The sequence below is a fragment of the Chenopodium album genome, chromosome 25 (assembly GCF_948465745.1).
Source record: "Chenopodium album chromosome 25, dcCheAlbu1.1, whole genome shotgun sequence".
Classification (NCBI taxonomy): Eukaryota; Viridiplantae; Streptophyta; class Magnoliopsida; order Caryophyllales; family Amaranthaceae; genus Chenopodium; species Chenopodium album.
The window spans coordinates 7,901,501-7,918,970 of NC_137858.1; the positions used below are offsets into that span (position 1 = coordinate 7,901,501).

Genomic DNA, 17,470 nt, shown 5'->3' on the forward strand with positions numbered 1-17,470 from the left:
AAGTAACTCTTGAATTAACTCATACAAGTAACCCCTGAATAAGTAATCCATACAAGTAACCCCTTAAAAAAAAAGTAACCCCTAAAAAATACAAGTAATCAGTAACTCCTGAAAAAAAATAAAACAAGTAACCCCTGAATGATACAAGTAACCCTGAATAAGTAATCCATACAAGTAACTCTTGAAGAAAAAAAATATAAGTAACCCCTAAATAAGTAATCATACAAGTAACTCCTAAAAAAAAATACAAGTAACACCTGAAAAATACAAGTAACCCTGACAATACCAGTAACTCTTGAAAAAAAAAATATAAGTAACCCCTAAATAAGTAATCATACAAGTAACTCCTAAAAAAAATACAAGTAACACCTGAAAAATATGAGTAACCCTGACAATACCAGTAACTCCCATTATTTTTGCTGACTTGGCAGCAAGCCACATGGTGTGGCCTGCTGCACCAAAAAGGCACTGTTTACTTATTTATAAAATATATTTTGGGTAAAACTATTTTAATTATCAGATTTAAATTAAGTAATAAAGTTTAATCTTTGGGTCAATACCTAACTTACTCCAATATAGCTAATTTCATAACAAGCCCATCTATCCTATTTTCATAATTGGGCTAATAATTCTTTCATCACATTACTATTTCATGGGGCCCAAAACTTACCCTAACCTACTCTACTCTATAAATACTCTTTCAATCCCTAAAATTTCCCACACAAAAAGTCAATTTGTCAAGGTAATTATTTCTCCTCTTATTTCTCTTTTCTTATTCTTTTTCCTTTTTCCTTTTCTCTTCTTTCTTTTCTTATTTTTTTCCCCTTTCTTTTGCTTGTTCTTTCACGTGGGATTTCATGAACTCCAAGTTGCAACTACTCCCAACCACCGGCTGCCACCGCTGCCGTCAACCCCACCGTCGCTGCCGCCAGTTGCCACGCCACCGCCGGCCAGCCGCCGCCCAGCTGGCCGGCCACCACCCACGGTGGTTCTCCCCTTCTCTCTTTCCTCTTGTTTTAATTTATTTTTAAGTAGTATATTTTGGGATTTTGATTTTAATTATTAGTATATGATTAATATGTTTTATAATTGTGTTTTAATGATTAAAGAGGTTTAATTTCAGATTTTACAAGGTATTATGAGTTAGGGTTTTAAAATTATTAAATACTTGATTTTTAGGGTTTTCATGAACAATTGATTTAGGGCTTTTATAGTAATGATGTTTTGAAATTTTGGTGATTATAGCTACTAATTAGTTTAACTTAATTCTAGATTATTCTGAACACATAAATTCGTGTTTTAATTTATAGATTCCCGTTCGTTAATATTAATCATGTTTTAATCCCGATCAGGTTCTAAACTCATCCGATTTTGACAAAAAAGTAGTGTTTTCCATGTGGATTTTGACAAATTCAGCCTCTAAGTATGATTTTCGGGCAGTTTTTGATTTTTAACGAAGTTTTTTTTTAAATTTTATCCTTGAGTTTAAAGGGTAAGAGATAATTTAATTTTTCTATGGATAATTTAAGTATGAAGATGTATTTTGATGAAGTTTTAAAGGGGTTTTTGATTAGTTTAAAATGCTGGAATTTTATTTAAAGTACTATAATTGTGATTTTAATAAAAGGGTGTGATAACCTATTAAAAAGGAGTTTAATTAGGGGTTTTTAAATAATTTTTAGATTATTCTAAATAGTTTAAAGTGAGTTTAAGTTGCTGGAAATTGTGTATACAAAAGTAATTAATTTAGTATTATTGTCCCTTATTGTAGGAGACTTGATTCGGGAATTGTTGTAGTATTTTCGGCCACTTTATGGGCTTAATTGAGGTACGTTCGCGTACTTAGCATATTTGATGACGTAGAATCATGCTAGGTTTGGTTTCAATCAATTACAAGTAGCATCATGCTAAGGTTTATGTAGTAAATTGTGAATTATTAGTATTGGTGATTGAATTATGAAGCATGAATTTATTTGTGATGATCTATGGATCGGAAATTATATTTTTGGCATGAGTATATGGACTACATATTTATTTATGGCATGTTAGAGAGCATGTTTAATTAAACTAGTTGTTTAATTATGTTTAGAATATTGAAAAGGAATTTTATTATAGTCCATATAATTTTTATTGATGCGTTAAGCATGAGGAAGGAGCTATATAAGTGTCTATGTACACAAGGAATAAATAGTATGTTGGTGCCTTTGTGCACTTAAGGTGTTTTCAACACCGAGGGATAGGATTGTTAGCGCTTTATGCGTTTAAGGTGTCTTTGACACTGAGGTAGTTTTAAAAAGGGTTCAACATTAAATTATATGTGGTCACTAATTATTCAAGAATTGAATTGGTATGTTTGTTTGATTGAATAATTATTGTTGATTGAATTATTATGCTTTGGGAGTCATCACCAAGTTTAATAATCTGTAAATAACGTAAAGTGAAAGAGATTACACACCAAAACTCTTGGAACGTATATACCTTGAGTATGAACAATGGGGGGAGTTATGGGGTTTTATATTTAACCATAACTTCTAATGGAGAACAGGACGCTGTATATTCCCTTTTATTATTATGCGCTGGAATTCCGCCACCAATGTGTGGCATAGGTGATGCTGGCACGGTTAGCTCCCGTGCCAGTGGACCTCAATTTATTGAGGTAGGTTTAGTTGGAAACCCGTTCGATGCGTAATCAACGCTAAATGAATTATTTAGTGTCCAGTTAAAGAGTCTTGTTGTTGTGTGTGTGCTTGTAAACAGGTGCAATGAGGTAAGTATGTGTGATGCTAGGAGTTGCATGTTAGTGTGTTTAAATACGCTTATGTACTCAGCTTTGCTGATTGTGTGTGTTGTTTGTGTCTGGCTATGTCTTTATCTTGGCCCTACGATGATCCATTTTAATGGAGAGTAGTGGGGGCAAGTGGAGATAATCTTTTCAGGTGTTGAACCATATTCATGATGGGGCGTGAGTGAAGAGCGAATCATGCTAGTTTCTATTAGTTGAGATGTGGTTTATTGCTTTCAAATATTATATTATATTATGTTATGCTTATGAGACTAACGCAAAGGTTTTCGTAATTTAATTGGTTTTGATAAGGGCCTTCAATGCTTCCAAGTTGTAGGTTGATTTTATTTGACTTCATTTGACTTTGGTTTTAATCTTTACTTTCGTTTGGTTGACTTTTAAGTTGACTCGTTTTGAATGGTTTTGAGTTAAGTCTTCCACTGTGTGTCTTTGATAATTGCCTTAGCCGTTTTCACGGTGGCGGTAATGTCTTAGATATTCCTAAATCGTATTTTTAAAAGAGTAAAGTGTGTATTTAAAGGAAAGGAATTTCTAGGGTGTTACAGGTGACCACCTGAGAAGTTTTCTCGGGGTACACATGAGTGTAGACAAAATGCGCCGAAAGGACCTATATTGGTTTGTGGGAACAGTTGTTGGCCCTTGATACGCGTTTCGTGATAATAGACCCCTCGCTAATTTGTTTGGGGTCGGGGTGTTACAATAACGACCTTAATCATCCACTAATAGTGGCATCAAGTGATTGTTAATTTCGAGGTTATTTTTTAACCTTTACATGGCAAATAAAGTGGGGAAAAAAAGTTCATAATATAAAGTACTTTTTTTTTTTTTTTAAAAAAAAAAAAATGTATTTCCTGTCTCCCTCCGTCTCCTTATCTACGGAAAATGATTTTGGCACACCCTTAATTGATTTTAGCACACCCCTATGTGAGAAGAGCATAGAAAATTGTGCTCTCACATAGGGGTGTGCCAAAATCAATTGAGGGTGTGCCAAAATCAATTTCCCTTATCTACATGCCTACTTTTTTTTTTTTGGGTTTCAAAACTTCATGCTCATTTCTATTTTCTATTTAAAGAATGTGCTTTTTGACAATATTCTCTCTTTTTGATGAGTTGTAAATGTCATTAATTTTCTTTTATTGTTTTTTGTACTTTTGACTTGACATTAATTTCTACTCTCTCCGTCCCCGAAAGAACGACTCATTTGGCCTAATTTTAGTCCCAAAAAGAATGACCCATTAGCATTAAAATAGTTACCAATCTGCAACAATATTTGTGCAAAATTGGCTTTTCCACATAAAATTTTGTTTTTCCATGTACTTTTATTACTATCTCTCTCTACTTTTTTATAAACCCCATGTAAATTTATCTTTCCAATGTACTTTTACTTTTTTTTTTTAAGTTTATTAATACCCGCGAAATCAACCCAAATGGGTCGTTTTTTCAGGGACGGGAGGAGTAACATTTTCTCTCTCTATCTCTTTAATTATCAACTATCTTTTCTTTCTCTTTATCCCTCTCTAACCCCATAGGCCCATATGCACATTTGTCTTTCCCAATCATGAGTTTTAAGAAATCTTTCGATTTTTTAATTTTCGTAAAAAATGAGAAATATGCATGTTGATAATGGACAAAGGAAGTTAATGATTGAGCTAAATCAAGGGACCTTAAACAAATTGATACATAACAAATATTGTAACGCCTAGGTATTGATGTCACTATTCCATATATATATGAAAATTAAACATCTTGATAATATTTATTTGCTAAAAGACAAAGAGGATTTTTCTTATGCATTGTTACTCCAAGCTGCACATCAGTGTCAATGTCGTCCCTCCTTAAACCAATAGGCAGTTCCCAATCAAAAAAGTATAGTAAATTGGCTAGCATAATATCCAAGCTAGCAACACCAAGATGTAGGCCGGGACATATTCTTCTTCCAGCTCCAAAAGGGATTAGCTCGAAATCTTGCCCTAGGAAATTTATCGAACATTCCAAAAATCTCTCTGGCATAAATAAATTAGGGTCTTTCCAAATTTTAGGATCTCTATTAATAGCCCATAAGTTGACATATAACATAGTCTTGGATTGAATATCATATCCTTCGATGGTGCAATTTTGCAATGTTTCTCGTGGAATCAATAATGGAGTTGCTGGGTGTAATCGGAATGTTTCCTTAACTACTGCCTTGAAATATTTGAGATTTGAGAGATCACCTTCTTCGATAAACCCTTTGTTTTGAATTTCATTCCTAAGCTCGTTTTGAACTTTCTTCATTGCATTGGGATTTTTCAATAACATAGTCATTGCCCAAATTACCATAGCTATACTAGTGTCTGTTCCTGCTAATATGATATCCTGAAAAGTTACGAGTATTTAACAATTTAATACTTTGTTTTATAGACATATATTTTAAACATTGAACTAATGAGAAAACTAAATTGCTGACTACGCTACATTTTATTTTTAAAATATGAATAACTTGATTTTCATAAAATACATTTATTTTGAAATATATATATGAATAACTTGAATAATGTCTTGCCATTTATGACCTAACCGGACAATGTAAATGTAATTGTGCAAGTAAATTACTAGTATGTGTATATGGCCAATATGGGATTACCGTATAGTAATTGGCCTAGTTTTAAGATTTCACTAGGCCCAAGTGGAGAGCCCATTGTCATTTCACCCTACTTCAAAAGGTTATGTACATGCTAAGACAAAATTAAATTCAACTATGACGTACTCTATGAGAGGTGTCAAAATAACACTATCTCCGTTAATTTTTAGTTGTCACAAATAAAACCCCAAAATTGCAACTAATAATATTCAATTTTACTAAGCTTACCTATATTATATTTGCCGAATTCAACTTAATTTTGTCGTTTTTAATTTTTTTAAAAAACTTTTTAAAATATTTGACTAGAACTAAGCTTAGCAAAACCATATCGCCTATATTTCCTCCGCTCTTCAAATATTTGTTGCAATTTAAACTCAAAAGTTGCAACACACAAAATTCCAATTTAATTTATTTAGTGGTCTCTAACCTCTATCATCCATTCATCCTAGCTAGTGACATCTTATTATTTTTTATTTTTATTAAGATCTCTTGTTGTAATCGACGTCATATATAGGCTTTTTAAAACTTGTGAAGTTTGTAAGGTTTTAATATAAATCTTCATACAAAAAAATGCTTTTTCATTTTTGAATTAATGCGTATTACATAAATGAGCAAAAGTAAGAATATTTACCATTAACGTTGCCTTAATGTGATCCATAGTGAGGTCAAATGAAAATAAACGCTCTTTCTTGAGATGGAGTAGAATGTCAACCATGTCTTCTCTATCAGATTTAGGCCTCCTTACGTCAAGATGTTCATTAATGACTTCTTCATAAAACTCTTCGAATTTCTTGAATGTTTTCTCGAGTTTCGAATATTTTCCAGCTAGCTTATCAAGCCAGCCGGTATAAGGGAAGTAATCAGCAAAGAAGAAGCCGGCGATCAAAGCTTGAGCTTCATTCAAAAGGTCATGGAATCTACTCCTTGTCCCATCATCATTCTCGTAACTGTGTATGGAGCGAGGCATAAGAATTTCTTCGTAAGAAACTTCCTCTATTTTTCTAATTAACAGTCACATTTTCAAACTACTAATAACAAGCAATTTTATCCTTTTCCTTTAACTTTACACCAATGATATTTGAAAAAACTCAATAAAAAAATAGGCCTTGCCGTCTTGAATCTTGTTTCTTTATGTTAGTGGACCATCTCAACTAAAAGCTTAAGCTGATGGTTGGGGCTCATGAATATGTTTTACTCTATCACTTTAAACTGTATTGAAATAAAATAATGAACTGAGAGCTAATCTGAACTGAAAATATTTTCCAGAATGAAAAACATTATCACATTTCACTAACGAAAGCAATTCAAAAAAGTCTTTTTTTTTTCTTGGTCCATTTTGCTTATTTTTGAATTGTTTGTTTGTATGTATGCATTTAAGCCAATAAGCCATGGATTAAATATGTTTATGATGTTTTCTTTTAGTATGCATAAAAAAAAAGCAATTAATTAATTTCTAAAAATCCACACTATTAGATATGGCAAGACAAATTTAACATCATGCATTCATGCACTTGCGTTCACCTCCTAATGAATAAAATTTGTTAAGTGAGTTTGGGCAAGAGTAATACGTACCGTTTTCCAAAAGCAATCCTGCATATGGTAGAACATGCACAATTAAACAACAATTCACTCAAATTGACAACTTTATTTTCAGACGAAAGAGATGAGATCTTTTGAATGGTCCTTGAGACTTCTTCGTGTCGAATTGGAGCAAAAGACTTCACTCTCTTGGAACTTAGTAGATGAACCACAAAAATCTTCTTAATTTCTCTATAATACTCACCATATGGAGCAAAAACAACGTCTAAACCATTGTAAGTTAGCCTTTTTCCACCAACCAACACTTTTCTGTTACAAAAGTTTTTATCTTGTATTTGTAACACCTCTTTGGCCATCTTAGCTGATTGAATCACAACCATCGATCGATTTCCAATTCGAAAACTAAAGATAGGGCCAAAGATTTTTGCTAGCTTGGTAAAGTAGAGATGAGGGTTTATGGGATCAAATTGGTGAAGGTTTCCAATAATAGGAAGGCCTTTAGGTCCGGGTGGTAGATTAAATTGTTCATTTTTTCTGCGTTTTAGATTAAGATAAATAATGAGAGAAATTGATGCAATGAATAAGAGGAAGAGTAACATATTCATGAGTGTGTTATGTGAGTAGTTAATTAGAATTTTGCAACTAAGTAGGGAGATTTATATAGTTAGTAATGTAGTCGGTCAAGTCTAAGCTAGAGAGTGATGGTTTATCAGTGAATTTATCACATGTGCTTATTAGGCAGTGTATGGCTCTCCACAAACACTCGGCATGTAGCTGGCGTATAAAGCCCTAACTTGCAATTTGGATCACATATTTTGATATTTATATTGTCAATTAATTTTGAATTATTTATTTATTTATTTATATTCCCTCTATCCCATAATACATAGCACAGTCAAACAGTGCACACATGCCAATACATTAGTTTGACTTTATTTTTATATAATTAAATATTTTTAAAAATTATTTTAAAAATTATATTATGAAACATTATATTAACACCTATCTAACAACATATTTTATGATAAAATATATCTTTATTATGTTAGTAAAAATTATAGTCAAATCTAATGCATAAATAGTGAAAAAAAAGTCCAACGTCTCATGTATTATGGGGCGGAAGGAATACATATTTTAAGGGTAATGTTATATGTAGCTAGAGCTGTCAAAAGTTGACTCGACTCGAAATACCGACCCTAACCCTAACCCGTCTGAACCTGAAAAAAATGGTGACCCGAACCCGACCTAACCCGACCTGAAACCAACCCTAGACCCGAGTTGACCCGAGTATTTGAGACCCGAACCCGACCATGAACCGACCTAAAGAGGACCCGACCCGAATGTGACCCGTAAATTATTGACCTGAACCGAACCCGACTCGAACCCGAGAATGACCCAAACCCGATTTAACCCGTCAAAACCCGAATTCAACCCGACCTGTTACTAACCCGACCCGTTCCTTACCCGACTCGAATTTAAACCCGACCTGTTACAAACCCGACCCGAAATCAACTCGACTTGTTATTGACCGACCCAAATTCAACCCGACTTGTTATTGACCCGACCTGAATTTAAACTCGACCTATTACTAACCCGAATTTTAGGATTTAGGAATTTTTAGGATAAAAAGAGTACTCCGTATTGACTATTGAGTTTCAGGCTTTTTTTTCAATTTATTAACATGGATTCCAATTATAAAACAAAAGTGGCCTTTCTCATCTTACTTGACTTATCTCTTACATAATTCTCGTCAAAGAAAAACTGAACTGGACAGCAGCCAAAAAAAAAAAATTAAACAAAAAAATAAAAAATAAAAAAAAAAAACAAAAGTGGCCTTTTTTTATTATTATTATTATTATTATTTTTAAAGGGAATTCAAATTTTATTATTCACATGTCTATTTAATATTTTTTTTTTTGGAAATTTTTTAAATTACGTAATTTAATTTGGAGTTTTAAATAAATTAAAAAAAATAAAAAAAATGTAACTGGACCCAATATGACCGACCTGATATCAAACTTAAACCCTATTAATCCAATATTTGATACCCGAATACGAACATGACCCGACTTGATTATTATAATACGAGAATAAAAAGACTTGAAAAGGACCAATCTAATTATAACTCGAAAATTTTTGACTTGAACCACACCCGAGACCGACTTGGAAATGACCCGACATGATTATAACCCGCAAATTATTGACTTACCAATTTGAACTCGAGAATGACCAGACAAGTTTAAATGACCCAACTTGATTGTAACCCGCAAATTATTAACTAAACCCGACTTGAACCCAAGAATGACCCGACTTGGAAATGACCAGATTATATCCCGCAAGTTTTTGACTTGAACCGAACCCGACCCGAACCCGAGAATGACCCGACTTAATTATAACCCACAAATTATTGACTTGAATAGAGCCCGACTCAAACCCGATAATGACCCGACTTGATTATGACCCGCAAATTATTGACTTGAATCGAACCCGACTCAAACCCGATAATGACCCGACCTGATTATAACCGAAAATAATTGACTTGAACCGAACCCGACTCAAACCCGAACACGACCCTAACTCATTTAAACCCGTAAAAACCCGAATTTAACCCGACTTGTTTTTCACCCGACCCGAATGTAACCCGACCTTTTATTGACCCGACCTAAACCCGACCCGAACCCGAAAAGATGTATGAACCCACGTGACCCGACTCAAGCATGACCCAACCCGAACCCGACCCACATAGGTCCTGACATTAACCCGTATTGACCCGACCCGAGATGACCCGACCCATACAAACCCAACTCAAACCCGACCCATTTACCCGAATTGACAGCTCTATATGTAGCCCTTAGGCTATATATATAAGCATTAAATATAGTTTCTAAAATGGAACTAAGTTGAGAATTTATGATAAAATTATGCGCAAATTGTTGTAATTAATGTTAATTTTTCCTCAATATGTCTTTTTTTAGCTTCTTGTTTACTAAAGTAGTTTATTGTTGTATGGCACAACAATTCAGCACATTAGGAAAAGTGAGTAACCGCATAATTTAATATAAAATTTAATATGACAATGGATTAAAATCTTAAAGACCAAATAAGGCTAACCATCAGCAAAAGTAAGTAACCGCGTATGTAGCTATAATATCAACCACAACAATTGAGCACATTACAAATATGAGTAATCCGTTACAGCTTATAGTAGTATTAATAACAATCGTTTGTACAAACAACAATAAATACGAGTAATTGTTTTGTTTTCTTATGGTGTAACCGCGTAGCTAGAGGAGCTTGTCTTATTCCAAATTTGGGTTTGGTGATCTTTTTAATTTGATCTGACAATTTGTGTTATCTTTATGTGTGCCACTTCACTGTGTGTCCAACAAATAATTGCAATATTGGCATATTCATATTGGTCTAAGACTTCTTCTGTTTTTTTGACAACATGGTCTAATACTTCTTCGGATGAGAGGACGCACAAATATTTCTTATCCTTATAGTACCTGTATAATCTTTAAAAATGCAATACTTTTTTGGCACGCTTTTGTTAAAGTTAATTAGAGTAGTTAAATGAGTGACTTTTAATACCACATACATGTATAAATTATTTTGATTTATTTGTATGTTTACATTACTTAATCTCTTAAAATATATGTCAAGATAGTATGTTGCATTTAAAAGAAAAATGAAAGAAATACAAAACTTGTTCTAAATGTACATGATGTATGCGTAAATATGTACAATATAAGAAAACAAAATTAAATTAAAAAGATTTTTTTTCCCTAATAAAGAAGGTACTCGACTACTCGTGATATATCTTTCCCTTGTCAGTTGTCACTTTTTAATTTTTTATTTATTTATTTATTTTTTGTACTAATAAACGAGTGGACTAAAATGGCTATACATAAGCAATTATGTCATGTCTGTTTGTTTATGATATATCTTTTTTATTATCTTTTGCTAGTTTAAAAATATACATACATATATGGGGATTATTATCGTCAAAGAGAAAAGCAATTCCGTCTCCCTCCCTTCCAATATGATGTATTATTCATTTCTATACTATTTTGCATGATGTTCTAAAGTCTAAACGTATCTTTGACCATACATCAATAATTTAATTATGTATTAACAAAAAATTATAAAAAAAATTAATATTTTATACGTTGGCAAAGGTGAATCCATTAGTATCTCAACATAACTATATATTTATTACTTCATTGGTCTCTTTATTAATATCCACTTTCTATCATTTATTACTCATATAATAAAGAGAAAGTGGACATTAATAAAGAGACGGAGGGAATAAATATATTAATGGAAAATTTTAATCATATTAGAGTTTGACCATAAGAAATTGAGCATATTATTTTGGTGAGATTGAATGTGATTTGACTTGCATGATAAATAATCTTTTATTTGGGTTAATTAGGCCAAATTGAAGTAATTAAGACTCCAAAATTGACTTATAAACTCAAGAATTGATGTAAGAGAAGGTTTTGCGTAGAACGGACTCATGTGAGTCTAGCTTATAACCTTCAAATACACCACCTCCATTTTCCTTATGCTAAACTTGCCACTTTAGTGATTAAATTTTTTTTGTATGATTGGACTCACGTGAGTCCGTTCTACACAATACTTTTCCTTGATGTAAAGCTAACCTTTTGGTTCGTAGTTCAATTATTTAAGTAATTCGTATTATTTTTAGTCAAACAATAATGATGAGATCCACTAAACTTTGCTAAAACATAGTCACTATATAGCCAAAACTGACATTAGGGAAAATGCAACGAATAAAACAACAACATAGTTCAAGTAATTAACATCCAACTTTGCTAGCCCTCTTTTAGTAAGATTGGTGAAATTATATATTTCCTCCGTATTTAATTAGTGGACACTTATCTTATATCACATTGTCAAACACAAATTTGACGATTAATATTTTTATTATCAATAAGTAAAATTATTAAATTGATATCTTGAAAATATACAGAGAGATGATTATAACAAGTTTCTACATACCTATATTTAATCATAACTATATACTAGTCAAATTCACGTGCGATGCACAAATTATACTAATTTATATAGTGAAATAGAACCTGAATTCCCGTGCAAAAGATGCATGGTTGTTTAATACGGAGTAATTATAATACAACAAAATTAATAAACGACATAAAAAAATAAGGACTTGATAGCAATTATTAGAAAGTATGAAGTATATAAATAAGAACAAATACATAAATAGTTGTAATGAACAATTTAATATTTTAGAAAAGTTTAGTTTAGACTTTATGTAAAGCAAATCTTATTATTTAAGGGCTCGTTTAGTATTGCTGTAGTTTTCTATTTTTTGGTTTTTTATTTTTCAAAATCATATGATAAATGTCATATAATGTATCAAAAATTATTCAAACTTATTGAAGTCATGATGATTTTGAAAACTGACAACAGAAAAGTGAAAACACCTTTTTCTTGTTTCCTGTTTTTGGTTTTTTATTTTGAAAAAAAAAAACAGAAAACTGAAAACCAAAAACGATGCCAAACAAGTTAAATACAATGATCCTCATTATAGTAATTTTTTTTTTTAAGCAAATACTTGTGGTGGGAAAATACTCCATACAATGTTACCAAGTGTCAATTTAGGTTCAGCTTTAGTATAATGTAATAGATTAATCACTAAACCTAGTCAAAATATAGTTTGTGAATAGTGTCAAAAGTGTCAACAAAAACATAATTATGGGTTTGGACATGGAGGGCAAGCCCGCCCCAGTTCCACCCATATCTAGTGTATCTTTGTTAAATATTGGGGAAAATAGTTCTTTCTATATATTTCCATTGTATTTTCCCATTCATAATATTCGGCCACAATACACTATATATAGACAATAGGAATAACTAACCCTAATATTCCTTATTATCTTAACTTTCTAAATCTATTCACAATATATATCGTATATATCTTTTCACAATAATATCTCATATGGTATTATTCTCATATATAATATCATACCACAATATACATCCTACTAAATAATCCTCCCACCTGATAACTTCGCCCCACCCCAATTGAAAAGTACTTAAACAGTTCTACTATTACAGAGAATATTTTGCAAATTGCAATAGTGTTAATCTTAATATCTTTAAGAATTTTCACAGATACTTTATATCTCCTTTCACACTGTTCTGTAAATGTCCAATTAGTATACCCTTAACTTTTAAAATTCATTACTTTAGCTATACTTGCAATCAAAGGAGCTTGTAATATTTCCATTTTATCTCTCTTTATCTCACTAGATATAATCTTGTGCACATCTCCATGTCACGATATTAAAGGAATGGTGCGAAGTAAGTAAAACGAAGATGAAAAACCATATACGTAGTATTATGGAATAGACCTTCATTTGATACTTGATTACAAATTAAAGTTTTTATTTTATTGGTTTACAATCTTTACATAAAACATACTCCCTCAGCTCTATCCCTAATTTTTTGTTCCACTTGACTTTTCATCATGGGTTTAAAGACGTGTCTTAAAACATGTATATCTCGATTTTCATACGGGTAGAAATAATAAAACTTTATAGTAATAAAATATACAATGAGACGAATCTAATAAAATCCCACCTAACTAGTTTATTTTTTATAACAAGAATTTATTGATGACAACTTTCAAAGTTTGACCCAATTTAAATATTAGCAATATGACATGAAATTGAAATGGACCGTAGTACGTATGTAATTATAGATATCACATATATAATAGTGTACATGCATGAGATATAATATAACAGGCTACAATTGTATTAATGTCCTACAATAATACTTAATGTATACGTGTCATACTAATAACTTGTTTTTAAATTTGGAAAATGTTATACGTATCCTTATGAGTTATGTATAAGACGCTAAAAGAGAAAAGTATTAATGAAATATCGTATGATCTGATTCGTCATTCATTCATAAAATACTATCAAATAAGGACAGATATTTAATGCTTATTTGTAGCCATAAGGACTACATATAGCATTACCCTATAAATTTTATTAATTTTTTTTTGCCAAAAGGCATAATGGATTTTTCTTATGCATGGTGATGCCAGGGAATGTATCATTGTCAATGTCTTCCTTCTTAACACCACTAGGCAATTCCCAATCAAAATAGTACAACAAATTTGCAAGTGCTAATTCCATATTAGCTATACCAAGATGAATTCCGGGGCATATTCTTCTTCCTGCACCAAATGGGATTAGTTCAAAGTCATATCCTTTGAAGTCTATTGAACTACCCAAAAACCTTTCTGGCGTGAATTTTTCCGGGTCTGACCAAATTTCGGGATCTCTTCCAATAGCCCATGCATTCACATATACTAAAGTTTTAGGTAATATATCATACCCTTCAATGGTGCTTTTTCGAATTGTTTCATGCACTATTAGCAATGGTGTTGCTGGTTGTAGCCTAAATGTTTCTTTCACTACTGCCTTGAAGTATTCAAGTCCTATAAGGTCACTATTATTGATACATCCCTTGTGTTGCATGACATCACGAAGCTCTTCTTGTACCTTTTTCATTGAAATAGGGTTCTTAATTAACTCTGCCATTGCCCAAATTACCATGGCCGCACTTGTATCTGTTCCCGCTATTAATATGACCTGCAAAAAGATTTAGCGAGTTGACACCATTAGAGTGATTTCATAAAAATGCATGTAACAACAACAACAACAACAACAACAAAAAAAAAAAAAAAAAAAAAAAAAAAAATTAGAAGACGTACACTAAGTGTCACTAACAACATTAATAATGTTAGAATAACAAGTAATTTTGTTATGAGAGTCTCATACTCTAATGTGTTTTATCACTAACTTTTTAAAGCCATAAATTAAATGTAAATAAAATTCTGTTCAAAAAAAAAAAAAAAAAATGTAATTGCAATTTGTAAAGACAAAAAACTACATTTGAGGGTGGATATTGATCATGCTAATATAATGACGACTAAAATATAAAGTATAAGATGAAAGTTACCATTAACACTGCTTTGATGTGGTCTAATGTGAGTTCAAATGAGCGTTCATTCATGAGTTGGAGTAGAACATCGACGATATCTTCTCGCTCGGTTTTAGGCTTGTTGTTTGGGTCAAGATGATCATTGATGATTTCTTCAAAGAATGCATCTAAGTCCTTAAACGTCTTCTCGAGTCTAGAGAACTTTCCGGTTAGCTTATCAAGCCACCCAATAATATAAGGGAAATAATCACTAAAGAAGAAGGTTGTAAACATGGCTTCTGCTTCTCTTATTAGCTTGTGAAATCTGGTACTTGACCTTTCATCATCCTCGTACCTGAATTGAAATATACAATTTTGAACTAAAGCTATGTTTACTCTAGTACAATTTTTTACTAGTAGACCAACTACTTGTTGGTTTTGATACAAAGTTCATAGATAAGTTTATGAGTTAACGACATCCTCCCTTTTGTATTGCGTCCCAATCCATGTCATCCATATGCATTTAGAATTTATGCTAGAGACGGTCAATTTCTAACTCAACCTGAATCCGAACACTAAATCCGAATCAAACCGAATTTGACCTGATTTATTTGACCCATTTATCATATTTTGACAATTTTGTAATGACATTATGTTTATATAACCCGATTTGTTTATATAACCGAAACCGACTTGTTGGCTGGAATTGACAAGTCTACTAAAAACATAACTATTGATTCAAGTCATAGTATATATGTTGTTGATTTTAATTAAAAAATTAATAAAGGGTAATATGAATTTTATTTATAGTAATATAAATTTTTTTTAAACAACTGACTTTGAATGTCGCCGAACCTATAAATATAGTTAAATTTTATGCAGATACCTAAAAAATATATAATGTTAAAAATTAATTTAGGGCCTGTTCTCTTACGTTGAAATTCAGTTCAGTTCAGTTGAGTTCAGTTCAGTTCAGTTCAGTTCAGCACAATTCAGTTCAGTTCAGTTCAGCTCTTAATTTCCTTCACTTATAAAATATTCAGTTCAGTTCAGTTCAGCTGAGTTCAGTTCAGTTCAATTCAGTTCAGTTCAGCTCCTAATTTCCTTCTCTTATAAAATATTCATTTCAGTTCAGTTTAGTTCAGTTCAGCTGAGTTCAGTTCAGTTCAATTCAGCTCAGTTCAGCTGAGTTCAGTTGAATTCAGTTCAGTTGAGTTCAGTTCAGTTGAGTTCAGTCAATGAGAACAGACCCTTAGTGAGTACTTATAAAGGTGCATTTAGTCCAATTTGACTCCTTGCTACCTTGACAATAAATGGATACTTTTATTATCAAGCCAATTAAGTCTTGAACAATGCCTAAACTCTGCCTTTTATTTATCGTTACTTTCTTGTACGGAGTACTATTTTTATGTGGATTACAATAGGATAAGCCTATCTCAAAACAAGTTCGATCCTACAGCTTTCTAATCTTACACCTAACACGTTAGTTAGATATTAAAAATCATACATAATCGATTTCAATAGAAATTCATGGTACTCATTTATTACACAAAAAAGTAGCAGATATTTGTTTTTAACACAAATTGTTACTTGTATAAATTTTCATGTACTCACATATTTTAAAGCTATGGTGAAAATAAAAAATAAAAATAAAAAATCCGAATAATTATTAGAGTTTAATGTAATACCTCTTGCCAAATGCAGTCCTGCAAACGTTCAATCTTGCAAAGTTCGCTAGCAACTCAGTCAAATTTATGATTTCTGAAGCTTCAGAGAGGGATGAAATTTTTTCGATCATCCTCGATACTTCTTCTTGGCGAATTGGAGCAAAAGATTGAACTCTTTTAGAGCTAAGAAGATGAACAATACTAATCTTTTTAATTTTTATTTGATACTCATTATAAGGGGCAAAAGCTATGTCTAATCCACTGTAACTTAACTTTTGAATTCCAACCATAGACGGTCTACTACAAAAGTTAAGGTCTTGTGTGTGTAAGACCTCCCTTGCTAACTTGGCTGATTGAACCACAACAATAGGTACACGTCCAAATCGTAAGCTCAAGATTGGGCCGTAGGTCTTGGCTAGCTCGGAGAAGTAGATGTGTGGTTTTGAGGTGTCGAATTGGTGTAGGTTTCCGATGAAGGGGATCCCTTTAGGCCCCGGAGGTGGATGAAATGGCTCATTTTTTTCGCGGTTTGGAAGAAGGAAATGTACTACAAGGGATAAAATTGCTAGAAAAGAAATTATTAGCAACATGATTTATTGTTATATATATTTTAAGTTGATGCAACACCATATTATATATAGACCAATGAATAAGCAGTGAATCTATTATCAGAATTTACAAGATGCAAAAAAACATGAAGAGTGCATGGCCATCTTTCATCCTTGTGATACCTTATGTTGTACGACCTTATCCTAAATACTCTAGTATATGACTGTAAAAGAACGAAAACAAGGATAAATAAATTTTTGTAGGAAACAAATGTATGTTACCTGTGTTACAAGTGATTCCAAATTT

At 32.0% G+C, this 17,470-nt stretch overlaps 2 protein-coding genes and 1 long non-coding RNA gene across 3 annotated transcripts; 1 reads left to right on the top strand and 2 right to left on the bottom strand.

Annotated features, from left to right (window-relative positions):
• The first annotated feature begins 868 nt into the window (after positions 1-868).
• Positions 869-3,090, top strand: LOC145614382 (uncharacterized). Its single transcript, XR_014107098.1, has 3 exons — positions 869-988; positions 1,772-1,828; positions 2,909-3,090. It is a non-coding gene; the product is annotated as an uncharacterized LOC145614382 (long non-coding RNA).
• A 1,395-nt stretch (positions 3,091-4,485) lies between these two features.
• LOC145615102 (cytochrome P450 83B1-like) lies at positions 4,486-7,570 on the bottom strand. The gene is made up of 3 exons (XM_081670178.1): positions 6,996-7,570; positions 6,055-6,370; positions 4,486-5,158 (listed from the first exon to the last, which is right to left on the bottom strand). Exons 1-3 carry the CDS (start codon positions 7,565-7,567, stop codon positions 4,541-4,543), a joined length of 1,506 nt encoding a protein of 501 aa, XP_081526304.1. The 5' UTR covers positions 7,568-7,570; the 3' UTR covers positions 4,486-4,540.
• Positions 7,571-13,955: 6,385 nt separating this feature from the next.
• Positions 13,956-17,320, bottom strand: LOC145613487 (5-OH-xanthotoxin synthase-like). Its single transcript, XM_081668604.1, has 3 exons — positions 16,637-17,320; positions 14,988-15,303; positions 13,956-14,617 (listed from the first exon to the last, which is right to left on the bottom strand). The coding sequence occupies exons 1-3, from the start codon at positions 17,203-17,205 to the stop codon at positions 14,012-14,014; spliced, it is 1,491 nt and encodes a 496-aa protein (XP_081524730.1). The 5' UTR covers positions 17,206-17,320; the 3' UTR covers positions 13,956-14,011.
• Positions 17,321-17,470: the final 150 nt, after the last annotated feature.

Excerpts from the sequence above, each read along its gene's own strand:
- LOC145615102 (XM_081670178.1), bottom strand. The coding sequence starts at position 7,567 with ATGAATATGTTACTCTTCCTCTTATTCATTGCATCAATTTCTCTCATT. Across the intron at positions 6,371-6,995 it reads AGGATTGCTTTTGGAAAACG|TTACGAGAATGATGATGGGA; the intron begins GTACGTATTACT and ends CTCCATACACAG. Across the intron at positions 5,159-6,054 it reads ACATTAAGGCAACGTTAATG|GATATCATATTAGCAGGAAC; the intron begins GTAAATATTCTT and ends GTAACTTTTCAG.
- LOC145613487 (XM_081668604.1), bottom strand. The coding sequence starts at position 17,205 with ATGTTGCTAATAATTTCTTTTCTAGCAATTTTATCCCTTGTAGTACAT. Across the intron at positions 15,304-16,636 it reads AGGACTGCATTTGGCAAGAG|GTACGAGGATGATGAAAGGT; the intron begins GTATTACATTAA and ends ATTTCAATTCAG. Across the intron at positions 14,618-14,987 it reads ACATCAAAGCAGTGTTAATG|GTCATATTAATAGCGGGAAC; the intron begins GTAACTTTCATC and ends ATCTTTTTGCAG.